This window comes from Schistocerca piceifrons, chromosome X (genome assembly GCF_021461385.2).
Source record: "Schistocerca piceifrons isolate TAMUIC-IGC-003096 chromosome X, iqSchPice1.1, whole genome shotgun sequence".
NCBI classification, from domain to species: Eukaryota; Metazoa; Arthropoda; class Insecta; order Orthoptera; family Acrididae; genus Schistocerca; species Schistocerca piceifrons.
The window spans coordinates 229,697,444-229,718,947 of NC_060149.1; the positions used below are offsets into that span (position 1 = coordinate 229,697,444).

At 39.0% G+C, this 21,504-nt stretch overlaps 1 protein-coding gene across 2 annotated transcripts in view; it reads right to left on the reverse strand.

Annotated features, from left to right (window-relative positions):
• The window catches only part of LOC124721550 (protein phosphatase 1H), a 174,769-nt gene that overhangs the window by 58,795 nt on the left and 94,470 nt on the right, over positions 1 to 21,504 (reverse strand). For both annotated transcript variants that reach the window (XM_047246583.1, XM_047246582.1), the window contains exon 4: positions 3,577 to 3,774. In XM_047246583.1, the coding sequence (XP_047102539.1) occupies positions 3,577 to 3,774 (198 nt within the window). The remainder of the gene's footprint in view (positions 1 to 3,576; positions 3,775 to 21,504) is intronic.

Genomic DNA, 21,504 nt, shown 5'->3' on the forward strand with positions numbered 1-21,504 from the left:
CCAGTCAGCGTCTGGGAATACCTTACCTCCAATTTGGTCTACCTAACCTTCCCAAGATCCCTTCCAAAGAACACTGACCTTTCAGCAGAAGGAAAGACAGCCATTTACAACCTCAAAACAGATGCTGACCTAATCATTGCCCCTGCAGGTAGAGGCGCTCTACCACTGTCATGATAGGTCGCAACCGCTGCCTGAAGGAAGGCCTCTGTTGACTGGCTGTCTCCTCCACTACAACTTCTGCCAGATTGATCTCATCCTATAAGTCCAACAGAACCTCCAATCTCTCCTGAAATCTACAGGCCCTTCCAAGAACCTCTCACTTGAATCCACTCCCTACTCACCATAGCACCACCCCACTCACCTACCTTCTAAATGCTCCCCAAAATTCATAAACCCAAAAATCATGGACACCCCATTGTCGGTGGTTATTTTGCTCCCACTGAAGGTATTTCTGCTCTTGTTGACCAACACCTCCAACCAACTGACTGAAACCTAACCTCCCACAACTAAGAAACTAACCACTTCCTTCACTGACTTCCCACATCGGTCCTTCCTGCGAGCAAGTTTTCTTTCTTTTGTGTGCGCCTATTGACAACTCAAAGCTGCTGCTTTGTGGTTAGTGGTTTCCTTTCATCCAAAATTATTTACATTCTACAGGAACTTTCCTGTGACATTTCAATGTATTACTTCTTTACTAGCAACTCCATTAATGACACACTTTGCAAGCAGTATATACACACATAAAAAAAAGTTTTGCGTCACCTCAGTTCTAAGAGTTCCAGAACCCGTACAGAAAATTGGAATACAGATCAACATAAACATCATTTCTGCCCTTTTTATTGCTCATGAAAACCACACATTGCATGTTGTACCACCAAATAGAGAGACCTTCAGAGGTGGTGGTCCAGACTGCTGTACACACTGGTACCTCTAATACCCAGTAGCATGTCCTCTTGCATTGATGCATGCCTGTATTTGTCGTGGCATACTATCCAAAAGCTCATCAAGGCACTGTTGGTCCAGATTGTCCCACTCCTCAACGGCAATTCGGCGTAGATCCCTCAGAGTGGTTGGTGGGTCACATTGTTCATAAACAGTCCTTTTCAATCTATCCCCAGCATGTTTGATAGGGTTCATGTCTGGAGAACATGCTGGCCACTTTAGTCTCTAGATAAGTGATGTCGTAATCCCGAAGGAAGTCGTTCACAAGATGTGCATGATAGGGAGTGAATTGTCATCCATGAAGATGAATGCCTTGCCAATATGCTGCCGATATGGTTGCACTGTTGCTCAAAGGATGGCATTCATGTATCGTACAGCTGTTACTGCGACTTCCATGACCACCAGCGGCACATGTCAGCCCGACATAAGGCTACCCCAAAACAGCAGGGAACCTCCATCTTGCTGAACTCGCTGGACAGTGTGTCTAAGGCGTTCAGCCTGACCAGGTTGCCTCCAAACACGTCTCCGACGACTATCTGGTTGAAGGCATAGGCAACACTCATCGGTGAAAAGAACGTGATGCTAATACTGAACGGTGGACGTCAGAAGTCAAGTTGTGCATCATGCAGCCTATCGCGCACAGTTTGAGTTGTAACACGACATTCTGTGGTTGCACGAAACGCACTATTCAACATGGTGGCATTGCTGTCAGGGTTCATCCGAGCCATAATCCGTAGGTAGCGGTCATCCACTGCAGTGTTAGCCCTTGGGGAGCCTGAGCGAGACATGTCATTGACAGTTCCTGTCTATCTGTATTCCTTCATGTCCGAACAACATCGCTTTGGTTCACTCCGAGACGCTTGGACACTTCCCTTGTTGAGAGCCCTTCCTGGCACAAAGTAACAATGCGGACGCGATCGAACTGCAGTATTGACTGTCTAGGGATGGTTGAACTACAGACAACATGAGCCATGTACCCCCTTCCTGGTGGAATGACTAGAACTGATCGGCTGTTGGACCTCCTCTGTCTAATAGGCGCTTTGTTTAATAGGCGCTCATGTATGGTTGTTTACATCTTTGCATGGGATTAGTGACATCTCCGAACAGTCAAAGCGACTGTGTCTGTGATACAATATCTACAGTCAACGTCTATCTTCAGGAGTTCTCGGAACCATGGTGATGCAAACCTTTTTTTGATGCGTGTTCATATATCAATGAATGTACCTGTAAAATTATATTACTGTAGAACACACAGTTCAGGAGATATGACATCATAAACATTTAGATGTGTGAAAAACTTACTTTTACTTAAAATGGAGTGCAAATTACCCAGACTATATTCACCTAGCATCTCATAATTAGAGCATTTAGCGACTTCCAAAAACTTTAAGCATGCTTTCAAACCATTTTTAAACATTCTCACTTGCATGTTTAACATCAAATATTTAACATATTAACTCATCTGTAAGGTAACCAGAACTTTGAAGCTGTTTTTAAACATGGGAGTTCAGTTCTTTAAAGATTCAGGAATTTTTGGTATTGTCTGATGTCCAACAAGTCACACATCACTACCAAAGTATCACACTGATTCCTATGGAAGCAAACCGTACTGTGACTTTAACTGGAATCTACATGGAAGCAAGATTCATCAGAGAACACATTGTGTCTCTGCCACAGTAGGTAACTGGGGCATTATGCACCCAAGTGTCATCTTGCACAATGTAAAATTTAAAGGACAAAATGTACAGTTAAAGTCGTGATGAAGGCCAGCCTTCCACACGACAGTAATATCTGATGAGGGCAGAGAAAGGATAGCAGTACTGCCTGGAACACTCGCAGCATAAATGCAGACCTATACTGAATGTGCTCATGAAGCTGACAATACTGAAGAGGCATTAGAAGCTTGCAGAATACCATCTGTCATACAGCTACAATGACATTTGCTTCTCCATCAGCAACTGAGCTCTGGAATGTCTATACGGTGGTGGACGTGGGGAGTTGTCTCTATTAAACTCATGCTTTGCATCTTTCTTTATTATAGCACACTCTGCTAATGCCATTACAGTAAATTACTTACAGCATTTCAAAAACTACAGAACACTCATGAAGAAGAAAATTTTAAGCATAGGATGATTCAAACACAAAACATGTGGTGCAGAGACTACTTTTAATGACATAAAGTCAGAATCAGATATTATACAGTTACTCTCAGCAACTGAGGCCAAATCATAAAAGTCACAAGGAGCATTGCTAGTATTTCATGCTTCATGCCATTAGATGTGTAACAACTCATATAATTGAAATATGTAGTTTATTAGCAATGCCACATTAACAAGGAACTCAACATATTTATTTTCTTCCTCAAATTATTTTGTGAATTGCCCTGGTTTGCTTTTTAATTATATTCTGGGACATGGCATTAAAAGAATCATTATGAGCTCAAGAAATTGAAGTTCTTACTGAATTTCCTCCACCCATACACAAATTTTGTAGTTTAGTGCCAATATTTTCTCTAATAATACACGAAATGCAAATATATAAAAAGTAATTCTTTATACTGGAAAATACAATATTGCAGTTTTTATGGTTTATCATGAATGAGAATTATAATTTCAACAAATGTGCTATACATACCAAGTGTCTTACTCGTGCCCTTTCCGACTCTGGCGTGAAATCGTGTGACATTGGAATGACTGTTCTATTTTTCGCTAGTACAGCCCTCGAATCTCCAGCATTTGCCACAAATAATTTGCCCAGAATGAACAGGGCAACTAAAGCTGTGCATCCACCTTTCATTCTGTACTTCTTTTTATCCTCCAAAATCATTTGGTCCTGATATTAATGAAAAAAAAATTACTGAACCAACAATAAACATAGGCATGTGATAACAAACATTTCTCTGTGTTTTAAGTAAAGCTTTATAAAATAACAAAAAAAAAAAAAAAACTTATTTGGGCTATAAGACATGTGCACATTTTCTTCCTGAAAATAAGTGCATGATTAAAATAATGATGAGAAGTAAAACATGAGTATGGTCTACAAGTGATTTCATTTAGACTACTTACAGCCATTATCACACACCAGGCAACAAATAACAATATGCAGAAGTGTAGAACTCATAGCCGCCACAAGATTTAAAGAATGAAGTACAAAATCTAATTATAAACCATATTTCTGTAGCTCGTCCTTGTTTCTTAAATTATTTGATGTTTCAGTATTAAAGAAGTAATAGTATCTTTTTCAACCATATTACATAAAAAACAAAGCTAAAAAACATCTACGGTGGTTGCAGTTAATTTTAGTAATACTGGCACAGAGAAATCAATGCCCCTATAAATATGTGAAAAGTCACAAAATGTGTTAGAGATATAACAGAAATTGACACTTCACTAGTGCACAAAATGAGCCAAACTATAGTGAAACTGGAATATCAGTTTGCAGCCATACATGACAGTATGCTACATATTTAACTCATTTCATTATGTCCATGCAGGAAGTGTTAATTTTGCTTGGACACACAATAATAGCACACACACACACACACACACACACACACACACACACACACACACACACACACACAAAGCAATGCCATGTAAGCTTTTGTTAGAAAAGGGTGGGAATGAAAACATATAAAGAGAATCTGGCTTTGGTGAGTAACAGGTACAGATATGACAAATGATCTTGACCCAACACATGGAAACTGGAGGTCTCCATGTTAGCTGAGGAGGAACAGATGTGAATTGTCATTACTGTGATAAAACCATTCCACAAAAATAAAACTGTGCCTTCACCAGCCAATATACCTTGATTATTGGACCATCTTGACATGTGGTACTGTACTGTCGGAACACTGTGCACACTCCAGTGGATAATTAAATGAATTACCCAATTAGGCATAATAATTAACAAAAGTAATTATTTGGAAAACATGGTAATTGATATAGTATTTTATTACACCAAAAATGGTGAAAACTGCGTAACAATTGGAGTGCATATAATGCAGATATTTGTGCTTTAATTCCAAGAGTCTGTCAGAATTTACTGAGGTGGCTGGATGCAAGGGTTCCAGATGGTGCGTTCAGGGGCTGATGTGGCTGGCAGCTCCTAATAGTACCAGTCAGCACAATTGGTAGAGCCAGCATGTGCTGTAAAGGGGAGTAGCAGGTGCACGGATACTGAGAAAGAACCCACAATAAAAGTTAAGACACAGTTTATGAGGGTGGTTACGCCTTCACTTCAGTTCTGGTGGACGAGTCCATCAGTGGACACTGCCCACAGGAAAAATAGTCCACCTTACTTTCTGTTGGGGTGGACTGTAGCAAAGTCAGAGTGTTTGTTAAAGTAACATTTAGAGTTGGTCTCCAGGTCAGTAAACAGTAGAGAATGATATAATTACAAGAAGAGTTAATATCTGGTAAACCATAGTATCTCATGTCACTGCCACCAAGAATTGTGATAAGTGGCACAATGTGCCACTGTTAGGAGAGATCTGGCTTGGCAGCTGAGTGGGAAAGACATCTGTTGAGTATTGCTCTGTTCTGAATGCACAATGAGCTTGCTTTGGGCACATACGGTGATAGTAACATTGTATAAGTAAACTCTCACAAGCAGTGAATTTTAAGACTGTGTCTAAGTATATTTCCGCTGACAACCTGCAGAGGCTTAGACATGAATAGTTAATGAACAAAGCTTATGGCATGTGCAATGTTCACTCCCATGCCTGAAGACAGGTGAGTGCGATGTACTGGCAAACTCTTAGCTATTCGAGTGTTGTAATACTGCCGTTGCCGATGATCCTTTGGTCGTGACTCACAATTTGTGGAATTTATTTGCTTCGAGAATATAAAATTATTTATTTATGGTTTTCCTGATTATCCTGGTGAGGTGCAAAAACTCCCGTGTGCCAAAGATCATTATTGGCATCTCCCCAACATAGATTAGTTCTGTTGCGGCATTTTCAAAACAAACTCTTATTCTTATTTGAGGCCTATGTACCACCGGTAGCACAAACTCCTCTTTGAGCAAGCTCTGTGAATACTGATAAGTGCCATCTTTGAATTTGTTTCAATGTAATTATGAATGCCCAACCACTTAATCATAGGGCTCTTGGCCTCCACAATGTAGTTCACTTCTACCATAATTTGTTGCTATTCATTCATAGAGATATTAAAATTCCCCAAGTATGGCTGTCTTGAAAACTTAACTGAGCAGAATTTACATTTTGGAGTGCAGTGTATTGATAATTGCACTAGCTGTACGTCTGTTAGGTTTTCAAGGTAGATGAAGTGTGGTTGGCCTATAAGGGCGTAGTACTGGCAGGTAAATCAGTGTCTATATAGTGCCATGCACACCCATAAACTGCCCCTTACTGTAAAAGTGCATTATGTCCCACAGTATGTTGTCAATTAGGGTTTGTCATTCCATATTCTTTCGAAGTTGGCTAACATAATTCTGTTATGTTCTAATGTACTTTCGTTGTGTTCGGCACCATCACTATAGTTAGATTCTTAATAAACATTAATCTGACCACAAGAGGTTATCAAAAATGTCACAAACTCTTTAAATCTAGGTCATTAAAGGTTTTCCTACAGGCTTCAGTTTCCTGCATCGTGAAGTATAACCTTGTGAACAAAAGAAACTGAGAAATAGTATGTGTGTGCTCTACTGGTATCAAATTTCCCTCAGACTACATGTGGAACTGAGAGCCAGAGTGGGCCAAATGCAACTTTCTTGAAACAGAGAAAAATTTATCTACAGTTTAGTACATCACATGATTTATTGAATGCATATTATTTGAAATTATTAGTATTATTATGCAAAGTAGACATTGGTGAAACTATACTTGCAGCATGAAACTAAAAAACAAATATCTTGTCTTAAAAATAATAATACAAAGTAATATATATTTCAGACCCTTGGAGATGACCCACTATGGCTCTAAGTTTTTAAAGTCAAACTAGAAAAAGCATATGTGGGTCATCTCCAAACTCACTCTTGCTGTTTAGTTTTCGATCTCCAAATTCTGGAAAAATTGATGAGAAGTTGGTGTAATATAAGGTAACAAAGACATTAGGTCTTCATATTTAGTTTTAGTTATTTTAACTGCTCTTTTATAATCTGGTGGCAGGCACCATGGGAAGGAATAGCGAATGTAGCCTGAACAGTGTTTCTGCCCCTTTTCATTGGTGAAACACCAATAATTTTCCAGCTTTCTATTTCATGTAGTAAAGTGGCATTTAATTTTCATGGGTTCAGATGCTTCAAACATCATCCATTTAATTTGGAACCACTGTGCCTTTCCAACATCTACCGTTTCCTTGCACACTGAAAATTTACATTTTTGTATTATCTTTGATATCAAAAAAGTTGGACTGTTTCTTTTTTTCTGTAAAAGGGTTCTTTGTCCTGCAGTACTTTATGAGATCCACATAATCATCAACTGAAAATAGAGATTGGGCTTTCATTCAGCAGATTCATTACTACTGAAGACCCTGTCATAAGGGAGGAAAGAATAACCTGATTCTACAAATTTTTGATCTGTTATCTTAAACTGAGGGTGGTGGACAAGACAGGTCCACAGTGAAGCTATGTACTGTTTACTATTTCTTCCACCAAATATGTCAGAATATGTTATTAAATGGTCAGTTTTTGTGTTTACTGAATCGCGGTAAGATAACAGACATGATCCCACTTCGTTGGCACCCCGCTGACGTAATAATTAAGTGAATGTTGCTTATGACCATCTTCTCAATTAGTATTTCCACGTCGAATCTTAATATTCATTACATGAACCATTCCTGAAAAATATGCATTTTACTGGTCAAAATCACCAATGGACCATAATGTACTGTGTACTCATGCCCGGTAATTTGTATTGCACAAACATATGAAACCGCAAGTCACATTTACGACCCCTGTTTTTTGTATGTTTTCACAGATACACATTTCTCACTTGAATTAACATACTCTTGGTCCATGTCTCTTTTCCTTTTTCTAGTATTTTGTACTCACTGATCACTATTTTGCACATGTTTCCTTGTTTCTGTAACTATGTCACCATTTTATTGCATTATGTCAGCCATCTTGAATGTTTACATCACATGATACGAGTCATTTGTTCCGATTGGCTGCTTGGATATGGTCCACTATGGCTTGTAAGGGAATTGGGATTTTATAGAGACTGTTTTCTTTACTCTGTTATTATACTGCATTATGAGGAATTTAGACCAAGCTAACAGTTTTGTGAAACACTTAATTCAGCAAAAAATCCACAGATGGCATCAGCTCCAAAAACATGAAACCTGGATTTGTCCACTCTGGCTCTCAGCTCTTCATATATGGGAACATGCACATTGAGTAAACAGTCTATAATGTATCTGTATTAATTACACAGAACAAACAACAGAAACATAGGCAAGTGAGACTGCGATTGAATGGTGGTGATCTTTCCACTGGTCATATTGTTTACTAAATTGTAAGTGACAAAGACAAATGCATTAACACAACATCCAAAAACTGGCAGAAAAAATCAAGCAGCACTACAGGCAGACAAAATTACTATACTTACCAAGTACAATGAAAAAGAAGGCAAAACACTGAGCATTTGAAACCACGTGTTCGTTTTTCTGCAACTGAAGAGAATATGGAAAAAAGGAAAATGGGGTCAATAAAAGCTAAGTCACGCAGGCCCTTAAATGATGAGAGGGAGGAAAGTGGCAGAATGCTTGTGGTGTTAAATTCTGTCAGACTACAAATAATAATAATTTCTTGTTAAGTTAACAGAGCACTATTTTATAAAAGGCAGTTGAAGAGTTATGAGAGCAAACCAAGGAAAGTCAGACCAAGTCAATACGCAAGAGTGGTTTCCAAGATTGAAAATGAAACTACTGTAAACAAATTTGTCACAATCAAAATTTGGGAACATAGGGGAAACAGTCTGGACAGAAAAAATACAGTAAGATCCTAGGAAAGCAAGAAGGAAGGAAGGGCTGAGAACACAGTGCAGAATGAGTATGGAACAGCTACAGAACAGGTAATGAAATGAAGGAAAGTGGAGAAGAGGATGAAAACAGCACAGGAGTAGAAGAGTGAATCTAAGACCAAGGGAGTGGCAGGAAAAAGTACTTCTGGAAAGCAAGAGAACTAAAACTGTTCTTTCTTAGACAGCATCACCGCTGCATTGACTTCTCAACCATCTGACTTTTCTCATCTCTCTCTACTGTTTGAATACTGTTTTGAATTATACTGGGTGTCTGCAAATCCCCTCTGACATTTCCAAGAAACATAAATTGGAAATTTTTAGAAATACAGAATCATAGTTTGTTGTAAAACGTTTAGGAGCTCTCAATGTTCTTTTCTTTTTCCTGTGTCCCTTGTTGCACATTTGCGTAGGAGTGCATAAAAATGGCAACAGAGCAGGAGAAGATGCAATGTGTCATATGGTATGTAGAACCCAAATCTGTGGCAATAGTACTGTGGAATTATTGACAAGTATAGGAGGGCACCACTGGCACAATGATTTGGCAGTTCCCCAGTGTCTTCAGCAAGTTGACAGAGTATATGCTGCATTTCAACACAGCCCTCAGAAGTCAATTCGTCATGCATCACACGAATTGCAGTAAGCAATATCAACTGCCAATAAAGTTTTACATAATTGGTTATGTCTTTCTGTGTACAAATTGCATATGGTCCAAGCATTGTAGCCAAATGATCATCATCTACAGTGTGCAGTCATATGTTGCATGCTGACCTCCATAGATGCTGAAAATACTTACACGAAAAAGTGCCCATTTTCAGATGAAGCAATATTTCACATTTTTGGACATGTGACTCACCACAAAATTATGATTTTGAGTTCTAGACACCTATACAGCATATATCTGTGATAGCCCAAAGTTTAATGTTTGGTATGGGCTGAATGTACGATAGGATAATATGCCCATTTACCTTTGAATAGAAAACCATAAAAAGAAATATTTACCTGGACATGCTCCAACCGTTCCTGCTACCACAGAATGAAGAGCTGCCGCCATCCATCTTCCAGCATTGTGATACACCCCCACAATGGAGTTTGAACAAGCGACATGTGATAAATTACACATTTGCTGAGGGCCCCTTATCTCTACCAATGTCAAGCCACTAGATTTCTTTTTGTGGGGTTACGTCAAGAATCGTGCATAGAAAATGTGTCAACGATACTGCTAACCTTTGTGCATGAATTAGTGAAGCAATCAGAACTGTTGATGCTGCAATGCTGACCTGTACATGGGCAGAATTTGAATATTGCCTTGATGTTCTACAAACAACGAGTGCAGCACACACTGAAATTCTGGCATAACAGAAAAAACTTTGAGAGCAACTTAAGATTTTACAACAAATCACGATGCTCTGTCTCTAAGAGTGTCCAAGTTATGGTTTTTCACAATGATAGCTGTGGTATATGCAGAGCTGCACCACTGCATATTCAGCCACCACATTCATGGATACACGCTTTGCGGGCCAGGTAGGGTCCCTTCCTTACCTCAGGAGGTTGTTTGTCAACAGTAGAGTCACTCAGCTGTTTACCTCTAAGCCTCCTGCAGCCAACTAAAGTGTCTGGGGGCACAAACCACACCAATACATGATGCACAGGTTATGGTAAACAGCGCTGGAGTCGCAAGAACCTATTTGTGTCCATGTGACACCCCACCTGTATTCCTCACTGATGGGTACTTAAAGTCACAGCTCAGCCCCTCAATGGCCAGTTCAGCTTTGGATTCTAGACTGATTACCAGCCAGCCTCAAGCCTATGCTTTGTACCACAGTTGCTGCTCAGCCCCTCAACAGCCAGTTCAACTTCAGATTCCAACACAGCTGCTAACCACTCTTGAGCCTACGCTTCAGATCACACTGTTTGCTGCTGCTGCCATCAGACAGTGCCTTCTCATATGTTCACCAGGATTGCAGCCATTTGACACCCATCAGCTGCTCCAGAAGGCCCCGCTTCACTGGAGCTGCTGCTCAACTGTCCAAGAGCCCATTACCTTGTGCGACCATTGTAAACAAACAATTGTTATTCCAATGCACACATCAATGACTACCTCAGTACACCACTTGGCCAAGGACACTCCAACAGTGACACTTTGTGGACACCTTAACATGACTAGGTACTCACAAAAAGCTTTGCATTCCCTAAATATTAGCTAATGTATGTGGGCTTAGATTCAAGGGGACAAGGAATAAGGGAGTAAGCATTATGAAATTAATAACACCTTTACTCTGAAATAAAAACAAAACAATAAATCAAAATAAAGTCAGCCTTTTTGAAGGTGAACATCTCTGAAATCAAGATAGGCTTCGGGTAATGTTAAATACCGTGTTGTTACACCTACTACCCCATCCCCTTACCCTGCTAAACCACCCCTCATTTCCCCCAAACCAACTACTGAACTGTACTTTGCTTGGATCCTCATTGGCATGTTGTCCACAGGGTAACTGGGACAGTGTTGTTCCACCTGAGGGTTCCTGTGACCGCACACTGGAAGTTTCCACCAATTCCAAGTGTGCTAAATTGGATTCATGATAGCAGGTACCACAGGCCATTACACTTAGCTGATTCGTGTTCACAATGTGGATGCGATGTACATGGGCATTATCATACCGAATGACAAACACACTACCAAAATGTTGGCTTGACGAGTTAGACAATAAGTAGCGGGATCCTGCCCTAAAATTTCCCTTGGTAATAATGAGACACATCTATCTAGCAACTTATACATGATACTGGCCGAAAACATGACTGACACAACTTGCTGCTGAAACTGTGGAATTCCACATGAGAGTCATCGGTAGCTGGCCACTCCCACACTCTTCTATAATGATCATCAAAAGTCTGACAAATCCTGCACTTATCAGTGAAGGTGACCTGTTGCCCACATTATCCATGCACCACAGTGCTGAGAGTTTCATACTGTTGTTAGTAATGGATACCTGGATCATCATAGCCCTTACAGATATCTGACGAAAGGTAGTGTATTCTCCTTGAGGTAGCTATGTGCCTTAATTTGTAAGTAGTGGTTATCGGCTGGTGTTTCTGGTGAGCAATATGAGGCTTAACTTCAATGCTTTGTGTCTCGTAATAGGGCTGGATGTGCAAATAACTTCACTGTAGAGTACATTAATTTGGAAGGCAACTTCCTTCATTCACAGCCTTTCTTACTACAAAGTGACAAGTGTGCACACAACTTGAAATGATACTATGAGGCATGTTGATGTACTGAACAGTGCTCACGAGACACATTGTCTGTTTATGACTCAAAACACAGGACACCCTGCTGAACTGCAGTGAGAATGCAAATTTACTTTGCCCTACATTACTCTGGAGGCTGTACATAGCAATTTCCTGTGGTCAAAAAGAGTATGGACAAAGAAACCTCTTGCATGTGAGATCTTAGTAAGGCTCATTTGAAAGTGATATGTTGACAATTATGACAGAAAACTTATTAGCTGCCAATGACTTACCATGTGCATCAAGAGGGTGACTGAAAATGAGTGTCCTGGATTTGTGGAGAGCAGCCTTCTATGGGATGTATGTATTACACTTCACAAAATGGCCACCATTGACATTCAAAAAATATTCAAAACAAACCATTAAGTTGCACCATGAACACCAAATGAAGAATGGTGTGCCACACTCATCACAAAGGTTCACATCATCAAGACTGAAGGCAAACTCTTTTGGAGGTACATACCATGCAAGATGTTCAGCTAGGTATCCACTCTTAAAGAATTCACATAAAATCATACTTGTGTAAAGGGGTGATGAGAACTGATGGAATGTTATGGCACACAACCCAATAACAAACAGCCTGCCCTGGAACATATCATGAAACTGGCTATACTTTAAGAAGTAGCTGCACATAGTGCGATAATGTGTTTTATAGGCACGGAAAAAATAAACATCCACAGGACGAATTTGTCCAATGGTTTCAGGTGGTATGAACTGCAATGTCACACACTTTTCAGGAGGAACAGTTTGCTCTAAAGAAGTGTGATTTTTATATGCAGATCAGGAGTCAAGCAAAAGCAATTTATTTTGACCAGCTGGTGGTCAAAAAGCAGTGCTCATACAAAAGCTGTAGTTCTCTTATGCCCATTTTCCTACTCTTGCTTGCTGTGGCGTAAATATTCCCTACTGCTCATGCAAGATCATGCACATGAGAAGGAATCACAGGGGGTAGAGCACTTCCTTGCTTTGTGTCTCATAATAGGGCTGGATGTGCAAATAACTTCACTGTAGAGTACATTAATTTGGAAGGCAACTTCCTTCATTCACAGCCTTTCTTACTACAAAGTGACAAGTGTGCACACAACTTGAAATGATACTATGAGGCATGTTGATGTACTGAACAGTGCTCACGAGACACATTGTCTGTTTATGACTCAAAACACAGGACACCCTGCTGAACTGCAGTGAGAATGCAAATTTACTTTGCCCTACATTACTCTGGAGGCTGTACATAGCAATTTCCTGTGGTCAAAAAGAGTATGGACAAAGAAACCTCTTGCATGTGAGATCTTAGTAAGGCTCATTTGAAAGTGATATGTTGACAATTATGACAGAAAACTTATTAGCTGCCAATGACTTACCATGTGCATCAAGAGGGTGACTGAAAATGAGTGTCCTGGATTTGTGGAGAGCAGCCTTCTATGGGATGTATGTATTACACTTCACAAAATGGCCACCATTGACATTCAAAAAATATTCAAAACAAACCATTAAGTTGCACCATGAACACCAAATGAAGAATGGTGTGCCACACTCATCACAAAGGTTCACATCATCAAGACTGAAGGCAAACTCTTTTGGAGGTACATACCATGCAAGATGTTCAGCTAGGTATCCACTCTTAAAGAATTCACATAAAATCATACTTGTGTAAAGGGGTGATGAGAACTGATGGAATGTTATGGCACACAACCCAATAACAAACAGCCTGCCCTGGAACATATCATGAAACTGGCTATACTTTAAGAAGTAGCTGCACATAGTGCGATAATGTGTTTTATAGGCACGGAAAAAATAAACATCCACAGGACGAATTTGTCCAATGGTTTCAGGTGGTATGAACTGCAATGTCACACACTTTTCAGGAGGAACAGTTTGCTCTAAAGAAGTGTGATTTTTATATGCAGATCAGGAGTCAAGCAAAAGCAATTTATTTTGACCAGCTGGTGGTCAAAAAGCAGTGCTCATACAAAAGCTGTAGTTCTCTTATGCCCATTTTCCTACTCTTGCTTGCTGTGGCGTAAATATTCCCTACTGCTCATGCAAGATCATGCACATGAGAAGGAATCACAGGGGGTAGAGCACTTCCACTGTTTGCAGAACAATAAAACTTCCCAGCCAATTTACCATCCATATTAACAGTCAGCATAATTGTATATGAATCCGTTAAGGTGATGTTAGTTGATCTTGATACATCTCTCTTGATACCTATATTTCCAGGGTCTCCTTTCATATGCATTTTCTCTTCAAATCCCGATTGGTGAGAGTTAAAAACAAATTCATTACTGAACGACAGGATAAGGTTTTTCATCTCAGCTACAAATTTTTTGGCCAATTCCACAGTTTGCCGTGCATCACCAAGTTGATGCTTTGTATGAAATTTCATTATCTTACATCTTTCGATTCTGTAGCAATGTTTGAAGTTATGCAACCATCCACTGCTTTCCAGGAGATCACTTTAATCTACATCATGTGCAATTTGATGTTCATAATGTAGTAGGTCACTATCATGCACATCCAGTAAACTGTATTGTGCATCCTTGAAATGTACAAACATAGTTTTTGTGACAAGTACCCCTTGTTCTCCCTTGAATATCTGTAGTTTTTCTTATACACTACATGGTTATATTGCTGCAGAATTATTCAAAATCTGTTCATAATCGTTTTTTCACTATGCTGTGGATGACCTTCTATGTACATAATTACATATAGTACCCACTTCTTGGACAATAATTATCCATTACTAGATTTCACTGGACACAGGATTTGTGGCTCCCTGGTTGACAAGGATAATGAAATACATGGCTCAACACCTGTTTCAGTATCACTTTCACTTAATATGCATGTATCAGCATCATTGTACTCCTCATGTACTAAACATATTCAACACCACACATTCCACTCACTCATCTTGCAAAAATGCTAATATTTCATCTGCCACTTCCTTCTCACTCTGTGAAATTCCTTGGGTTATTTTATGGTGAAATTTCAACTTCAGCAATTGTTGTTGTAGATATAATGCAATGTTTGCTTTGTTTATCATTGCTATTACTCTGCTTTGTATCAACACCTCTAGCACTGTAGCGTTCCTGTCAGTTACTTGTCGACTACGCATTTCAACTACACTCCATAGCCTCACACTGCGCTCACCATTGGGTACCTCCAGTCCTGCCCCCTGTTGCCATTAGCAGCCAATACAGTGGTTGCAAGGTAGACAATCTGCCGGAAGAACGAGCTAGACAATCGGCCAGAAGAACAAGCCACTGGTTCTGAAATCTTGCGTAATTATAACCTCCTTTCATGTGCTTTTCTGCCACCACTTGGTGAGTAGGTTTATCTATCCAATTACATTATATTGTCAAAAATTGATTGTTTTCATTGAAAAATTTAAATGTTATTTTGAAGTGAAAAGTGGCATAACTTGCTAGTTATGGTTCACTCACAAACTGGTTGGTTCAAATGGCTCTGAGCACTAAGCGACTTAACTGCTGAGGTCATCAGTCGCCTAGAACTTAGAACTAATTAAACCTAAATAACCGAAGGACATCGCACACATCCATGCCCGAGGCAGGATTCGAACCTGCGACCATAGCGGTCGCTCGGTTCCAGACTGTAGCGCCCAGAACCGCACGGCCACTCCGGCCGGCTCACAAACTGGAAAACTTGTTCTATTTAAGAACACAAAATGGAAAACTTGTTCTATTTAAGAACATCTGTGTCAAAAGTATCATCATCTTTATTTCAAAAACATTCCTAGCTCATAATAACTAAAATTAGGGAACTTGGAGGACATGTAGAAAAATCTGTGTCTTTAATTGTTCTATCCATGCAGCAACCACAAATCAAATAGGAAAATGTGTGGGGGTGAGGCTATTAATAGTACCAATTGCCACCACCCGAACACAATGCTAAGCATCTTACTTTAATGGAGGACTGATACAATGACTGATCAACACGCACAGCACGTGCCTGTGCACACACACAATGATTAAGGGCTGCAGAAACAGTTGCTCTGATATAGGTTAGTGTTTGACAATCAGTTAACAGGGATTTTACTTGGCTTTGGGGGGAGATATTCTTTGAAGTAATCATCAAATTAATCAAGTGGAATATCATCAAATTTTCATGACGTAGTAATCATTCTTACTGAGGATGTACATTGTATCAAATTCCTACAAGAAAGAACCATTATTAGTGATAATACAAACACTTTATTAGCAAATTGTCCAATATTTATGGCAGTATGACTTCACATGCATTCTAAGAATATTTTGAAAATATTGAAATGTAGCTGTATTAACGGATCTTATCACAGCATATGACATAATACTAATAAAAGAAAAACTTATCAATTTTTGTAGCATTTCTATGCTCTTCTCATTAATTATCATTAACTTCTTCATCAAGAGCTGTCACATAAAGCAGCAGTTACACAGCAGTCAGTAAAACACACTTACAAATGCAAAATAATGTTTACACATGACATATTCATAGACTTAGTGTTTACTTTTGGTGATTTTACAGAAGAACAGTCATGCAAATAAAGAAATCAACGTTTTTCCTATTGAACAATACTCAAATATTTACGCAGGTACAAAGAGACTGGATAGACAAGTGAGGAAAAAAGCTTCAACAAACAACGCTTTGAACTGAAAACAACAACAGAAGATATTCAAGGCAAATGCTCTCAGATATTAATTAGGTTTGGATGTGCAAATCTGTCAACATGCAACAGGTTTACTAAACCAGTACAAATGACAACTTTCTTTAAACTACATTGCTTCCCTTTACTGTCACAATTTTTTCTCTGATTACTGAATATTTGCTTCCATTGCTTGAAAAGTGCATTATACGGTACTTAAAAACACAGCCTGGATCACTATTTTTAATTAATGATCCAGACAACGTTTTTCATTCATTATACCAATGGAGATCACAACTTCCAGAGACATGTCATCAATTATGAATTGCACTGTATGATGCAAAGTCCTTTATTCCACACCCCGTTCTACTTTCCTCATGTAGCTTTACAAAGGATTCATCTTTTTCTTAATTGTTACCACTTTTCTACAAATTTCTCCTTTTTCTCATTTGATCTTTAATACAACACATCATTGTCAAAGAAGTCTCAAAATAGATTTGATGCAACTGTTGGTCTTTTATCAAAGTACAAATCTAGTCCAAGGGCACTCTGAAAACAATACACATGAAATCCTGGCACATACATTCTTAGTCTCAATTCTCTAATACCTTCAATCTTCTACACATACTGTCCAGAAACCCTTCCACTGTTGCAGTCTGGTCTGGAATGCTTCCAACAGAACTGGTCTCAGCAAATGGATTGAAACTGGGTATGATATACCTCCATGTGTCACAGACTTTTGACTTTCTTTTTATTCAGGGAGAGACAGAGATCAGAGGGCAAAATATCCACAGAATTTAGATACTAATAAATAAGCAGAATATTGTTATCCATGCTGTACTGCACGATCACAGGAGTGGTGTGAACTATGTATCATGTACAGAGTGCATAGTGTTCTGTGCAGCCATCATCTTTCTAATGCTAAATCAGCCTAAATCAGTGAATTTTAAACACTGTAAAGGCACTGAAAGCAATACTGTGCTCCTGTTTTTGTGTTTTGATCTATACAATGAGAGTATAAAAAACTGGAGCAATCTCGGAGACACCAATGAATGTGTTATATGAGGCTATACATACAAGAGCAGGCACAACACATCAGTGCATTGGATATGTAAATGAGTAAATGGAAAGAACTCAGTGACTTTGAACATCAGTGAAGGAACAGTACGAGAATGCTTTCACATGGATTTCACAGTAGGTACATGTGCTAAAGCCCACTGTTAGGCCAAATTCACACAGAATTTGTGTGGTGCAAACATCTGGCAGGTATGTGGCACTATTTCACATCACATGTCACTTTGTGGTCTGCGCCACATCCACTTGCCGTCATGAGTGGTGCACCGAAGCAACAAATGCCAGAAGTGTTCAGGTGGCACACAGCTGTTTTCAGTAATTTGAAGTCATCCGCTGTGCATAAAAAAATGTAGATGAAACAAAGCTACATCTACCTCTGTAGATAGTTTCTCAGTAAAATTTTTACTTTCAACACAAAAAATTAAAAACTACTGTTTTTGGATTTGCGCATGTTCTCCCCTATGCAGTCTTTCTCATTCCGTAAAAGAAATGATTTTATGTCGTCATATAGTCTGACATCACAGATTGACAGTGAACTGGTTTATTTTTGTTACTGCCCATAGTTTTGTGGTAGTTCCCAAATAACTAAATATTTTGAAAGCTTTTCAGTGAGGAATGTCGTCACTGGCCAGTTTACGTTTGGTGGGTTTTAGGACATAGATTGCTGAGTATGATGTATAGCTAACATATCATTTTAAAGGTGGAAGGAGAGAGATACCTCTTTTCAGTGCTGAGTAAATAAGTGAAAATAAGTGATATATCTTGACATCTGGCAGCCACACGCTACGACGCAGAACATTCAACATTATGGCTGTGCACTATGTCGATTTGTGGCAAGTATTTCTCTTTTTTGTCATTTATAAAGTCAGTTGCAATAAAATTTTATATTAATGTTGCATTAAGAGTTACTCTCATTTTAAAACTAGAGGTAGACAATCGCACACCCAGCAACAGAGTTCACTATATACTGTATACATAAATTTTTCTTGTCTGCACTAACAGTTACATTCACAAAACATTGAATAACTGTTTTTGTTCACATATTGTCGAACAAATGGCATGTGTTCCAGTGAGCAATGATTGCGAAATGAGATTCTGTTACTGATATAACTAAAGTATTCTGCGTTCTGGAAGTTTTATGCTTATCTATTTGCTGACGTATTTTATGCTTATATATTTAGGCTTTCTTGATGCAGGCAGTGTATACAAGGTAAAACACCATTTTGCATATTTTTTAAGAGTTATTACATGATTACTTACATTATCTTTGAAAAAGTAGCACTGTTTTTTTTTATTTTCCTGGCCGAACAATATTGAATTTGTGCAGTTAAATTTTATTTTGAGAAAGCACAACACAGGTCAAAACACATACTGTTTACTGCAATACCAAATCTGCACAAGCAGTACTGGTAGCAGCACATACGAAAAAAATTAATGCTATTTGTGTTAAAATTATACTGCATGTGTACAGTCACAGCATCACATTTTCTGTCCTTAATCAATGGGGTTTGCCGGGCAGACATGCAAAAATCCACTATTCAATCAGTACTTGCTCATACAAAATTCGTTTTACAGCTGGGATATCCTGTCACATTTCAAGTAATGCTTTCTCTTGCCACTTTTTACTGGCAGAATTTTATCACACACAATACGCAAAACTGAAATGTTATCTAGTGTCAGATTTCTTTTTCCAGTATCTCTTGGCTTCTTTGCAATGCTTTTACAAATCCATGGTTGCTAGATGTTATGACTTTTCCTTCCCCTTAGTTTACTAGTTTTTTTGAATGAGTCTCTGGGCAACCCATAGTCTAGTGCATTAAGATCCCTAAAATTATCTGGTTCCATCTCCCACAGAAGGAATCCATTGTACTTGGAGTTAGCAATGTCTGGAATCCAGTTTTCTGGGTGAAAGGATATTTTGCTCCTCTATATAAGGGCAAAATCTTTTATCACATGATAGGAAACTATGCCCTGTTACTAGGAATTTCTGGTCTACAGCAGTGAAATATTTATGGATGATCAGATTTTGGAAAATGGCCCTAATATTTTGAACATCTCTTACAAATCCAGCAATATTTAGGTTTATGTTCACATGAAAGTCTTGAGAAACCGGTATTATGATCAAAACATTCCAGTTTCATTGTTTTTCTCTGAATTCTGTCCTTCACTTTGCCTAATACAATATAGAAAGACTTTTGAGACACTCTGTAAAAATGCTGGAAATTTTCGGGATACACATGCAGTCCTTTCATTACATCAAATGTGCCATATTTCTTCCCTTTTCCCAACCATAACAGATGAACCCAATACCTTATTTGCTGCTTAACATTTACGCGCTACAAAAGATCCAATGCATCAGTATCTTCACCTGATAAAGAAGACATATTCTGATCCATTCGTAGTGGGGCTGTTCCCCACCTCTCTGACAGTGCCACTTCAGCGTGAATTGCTCATGCCCTGTCCATACCAAGTCATGTCTTGAGACCACCACGCATCTGCACCATGCCATTTCTGTGTGAATTGGGCCTTAGGAATGTTATTTAGAACTGAAAGGAGCAAGGAAGCAAAAAACTCAATCATTGCTCCAAGAAATTAGCTTTCTATATACACCCGGTATTTTTCCTATGGGTTGTCGGGTGCATTTTCTCTGCTGTTTCCACAGATATTTGCAATTTTATTTTTGAACATGGAGCTGGAGTCAGGTCCGGTCTCGGAAACTGATATATGGCTGGGAGAGGGGTGTGCTGACCACATGCCCCTTCATATCCGCATCCAGTAACGCCTATGGGCTGAGGATGACACAGCAGCCAGTCGGTACCATTGGGCCTTCATGACCTGTTCGGGATGAGTTTTGTCAGGCCAAGCAAGTACTGCTCATCTCATCTTTCATATGATGCCCAGCATCAACAGAAAATGTTGGTTTATTTCCCCATTACAAAAAAAAATCATTTTTAAAGTGGAATTTTACATGCCCATTCGACAGAGCAGTCCAAAATTGGTCTAGAGCGATATTCATTTTATCATTGTGTATTAACAGGAAGAGTAAAACACAAAGAATAAACAGTACTCTTACAGCAACTCAGCAGGGCTTCTGCATGGTGGTAGCAGTCAGTGCAGGCTAGGGTGGTGCTATCATTGCTGGAGTACTGGTTATTCTTCATGTTCTCTCTGTTAATAAACATTGATAACATTAATATTGCACTAGACTAATTTGGGACTGCTCTGCCAAATGGGCATGTGAAAAATTCCACTTTAAAAATAATTCTGTTTGTAATGGGAAACAAATTGACACTTTCTGTTGACACTGGACGTCGCACAAAAAATGTAATAAGCAGTATCTGTCTGGACCGACTCCCGCTGCGCGTTGCAAAAGCAAAATTGCAAATATTTACTGAAACACCAGAGATAATGTAGCTGATGACTCTAAGACACTGTGTGTGTGTGTGTGTGTGTGTGTGTGTGTGTGTGTGTAAAGCAGTATGTATGTCTAGCATCTCCTCTTAATTCCCTGGATTGGTTTCAACCAAATTTGGCACACAAAGAGCAAACTTCATGAATATCAGCACTGTGGGATTTA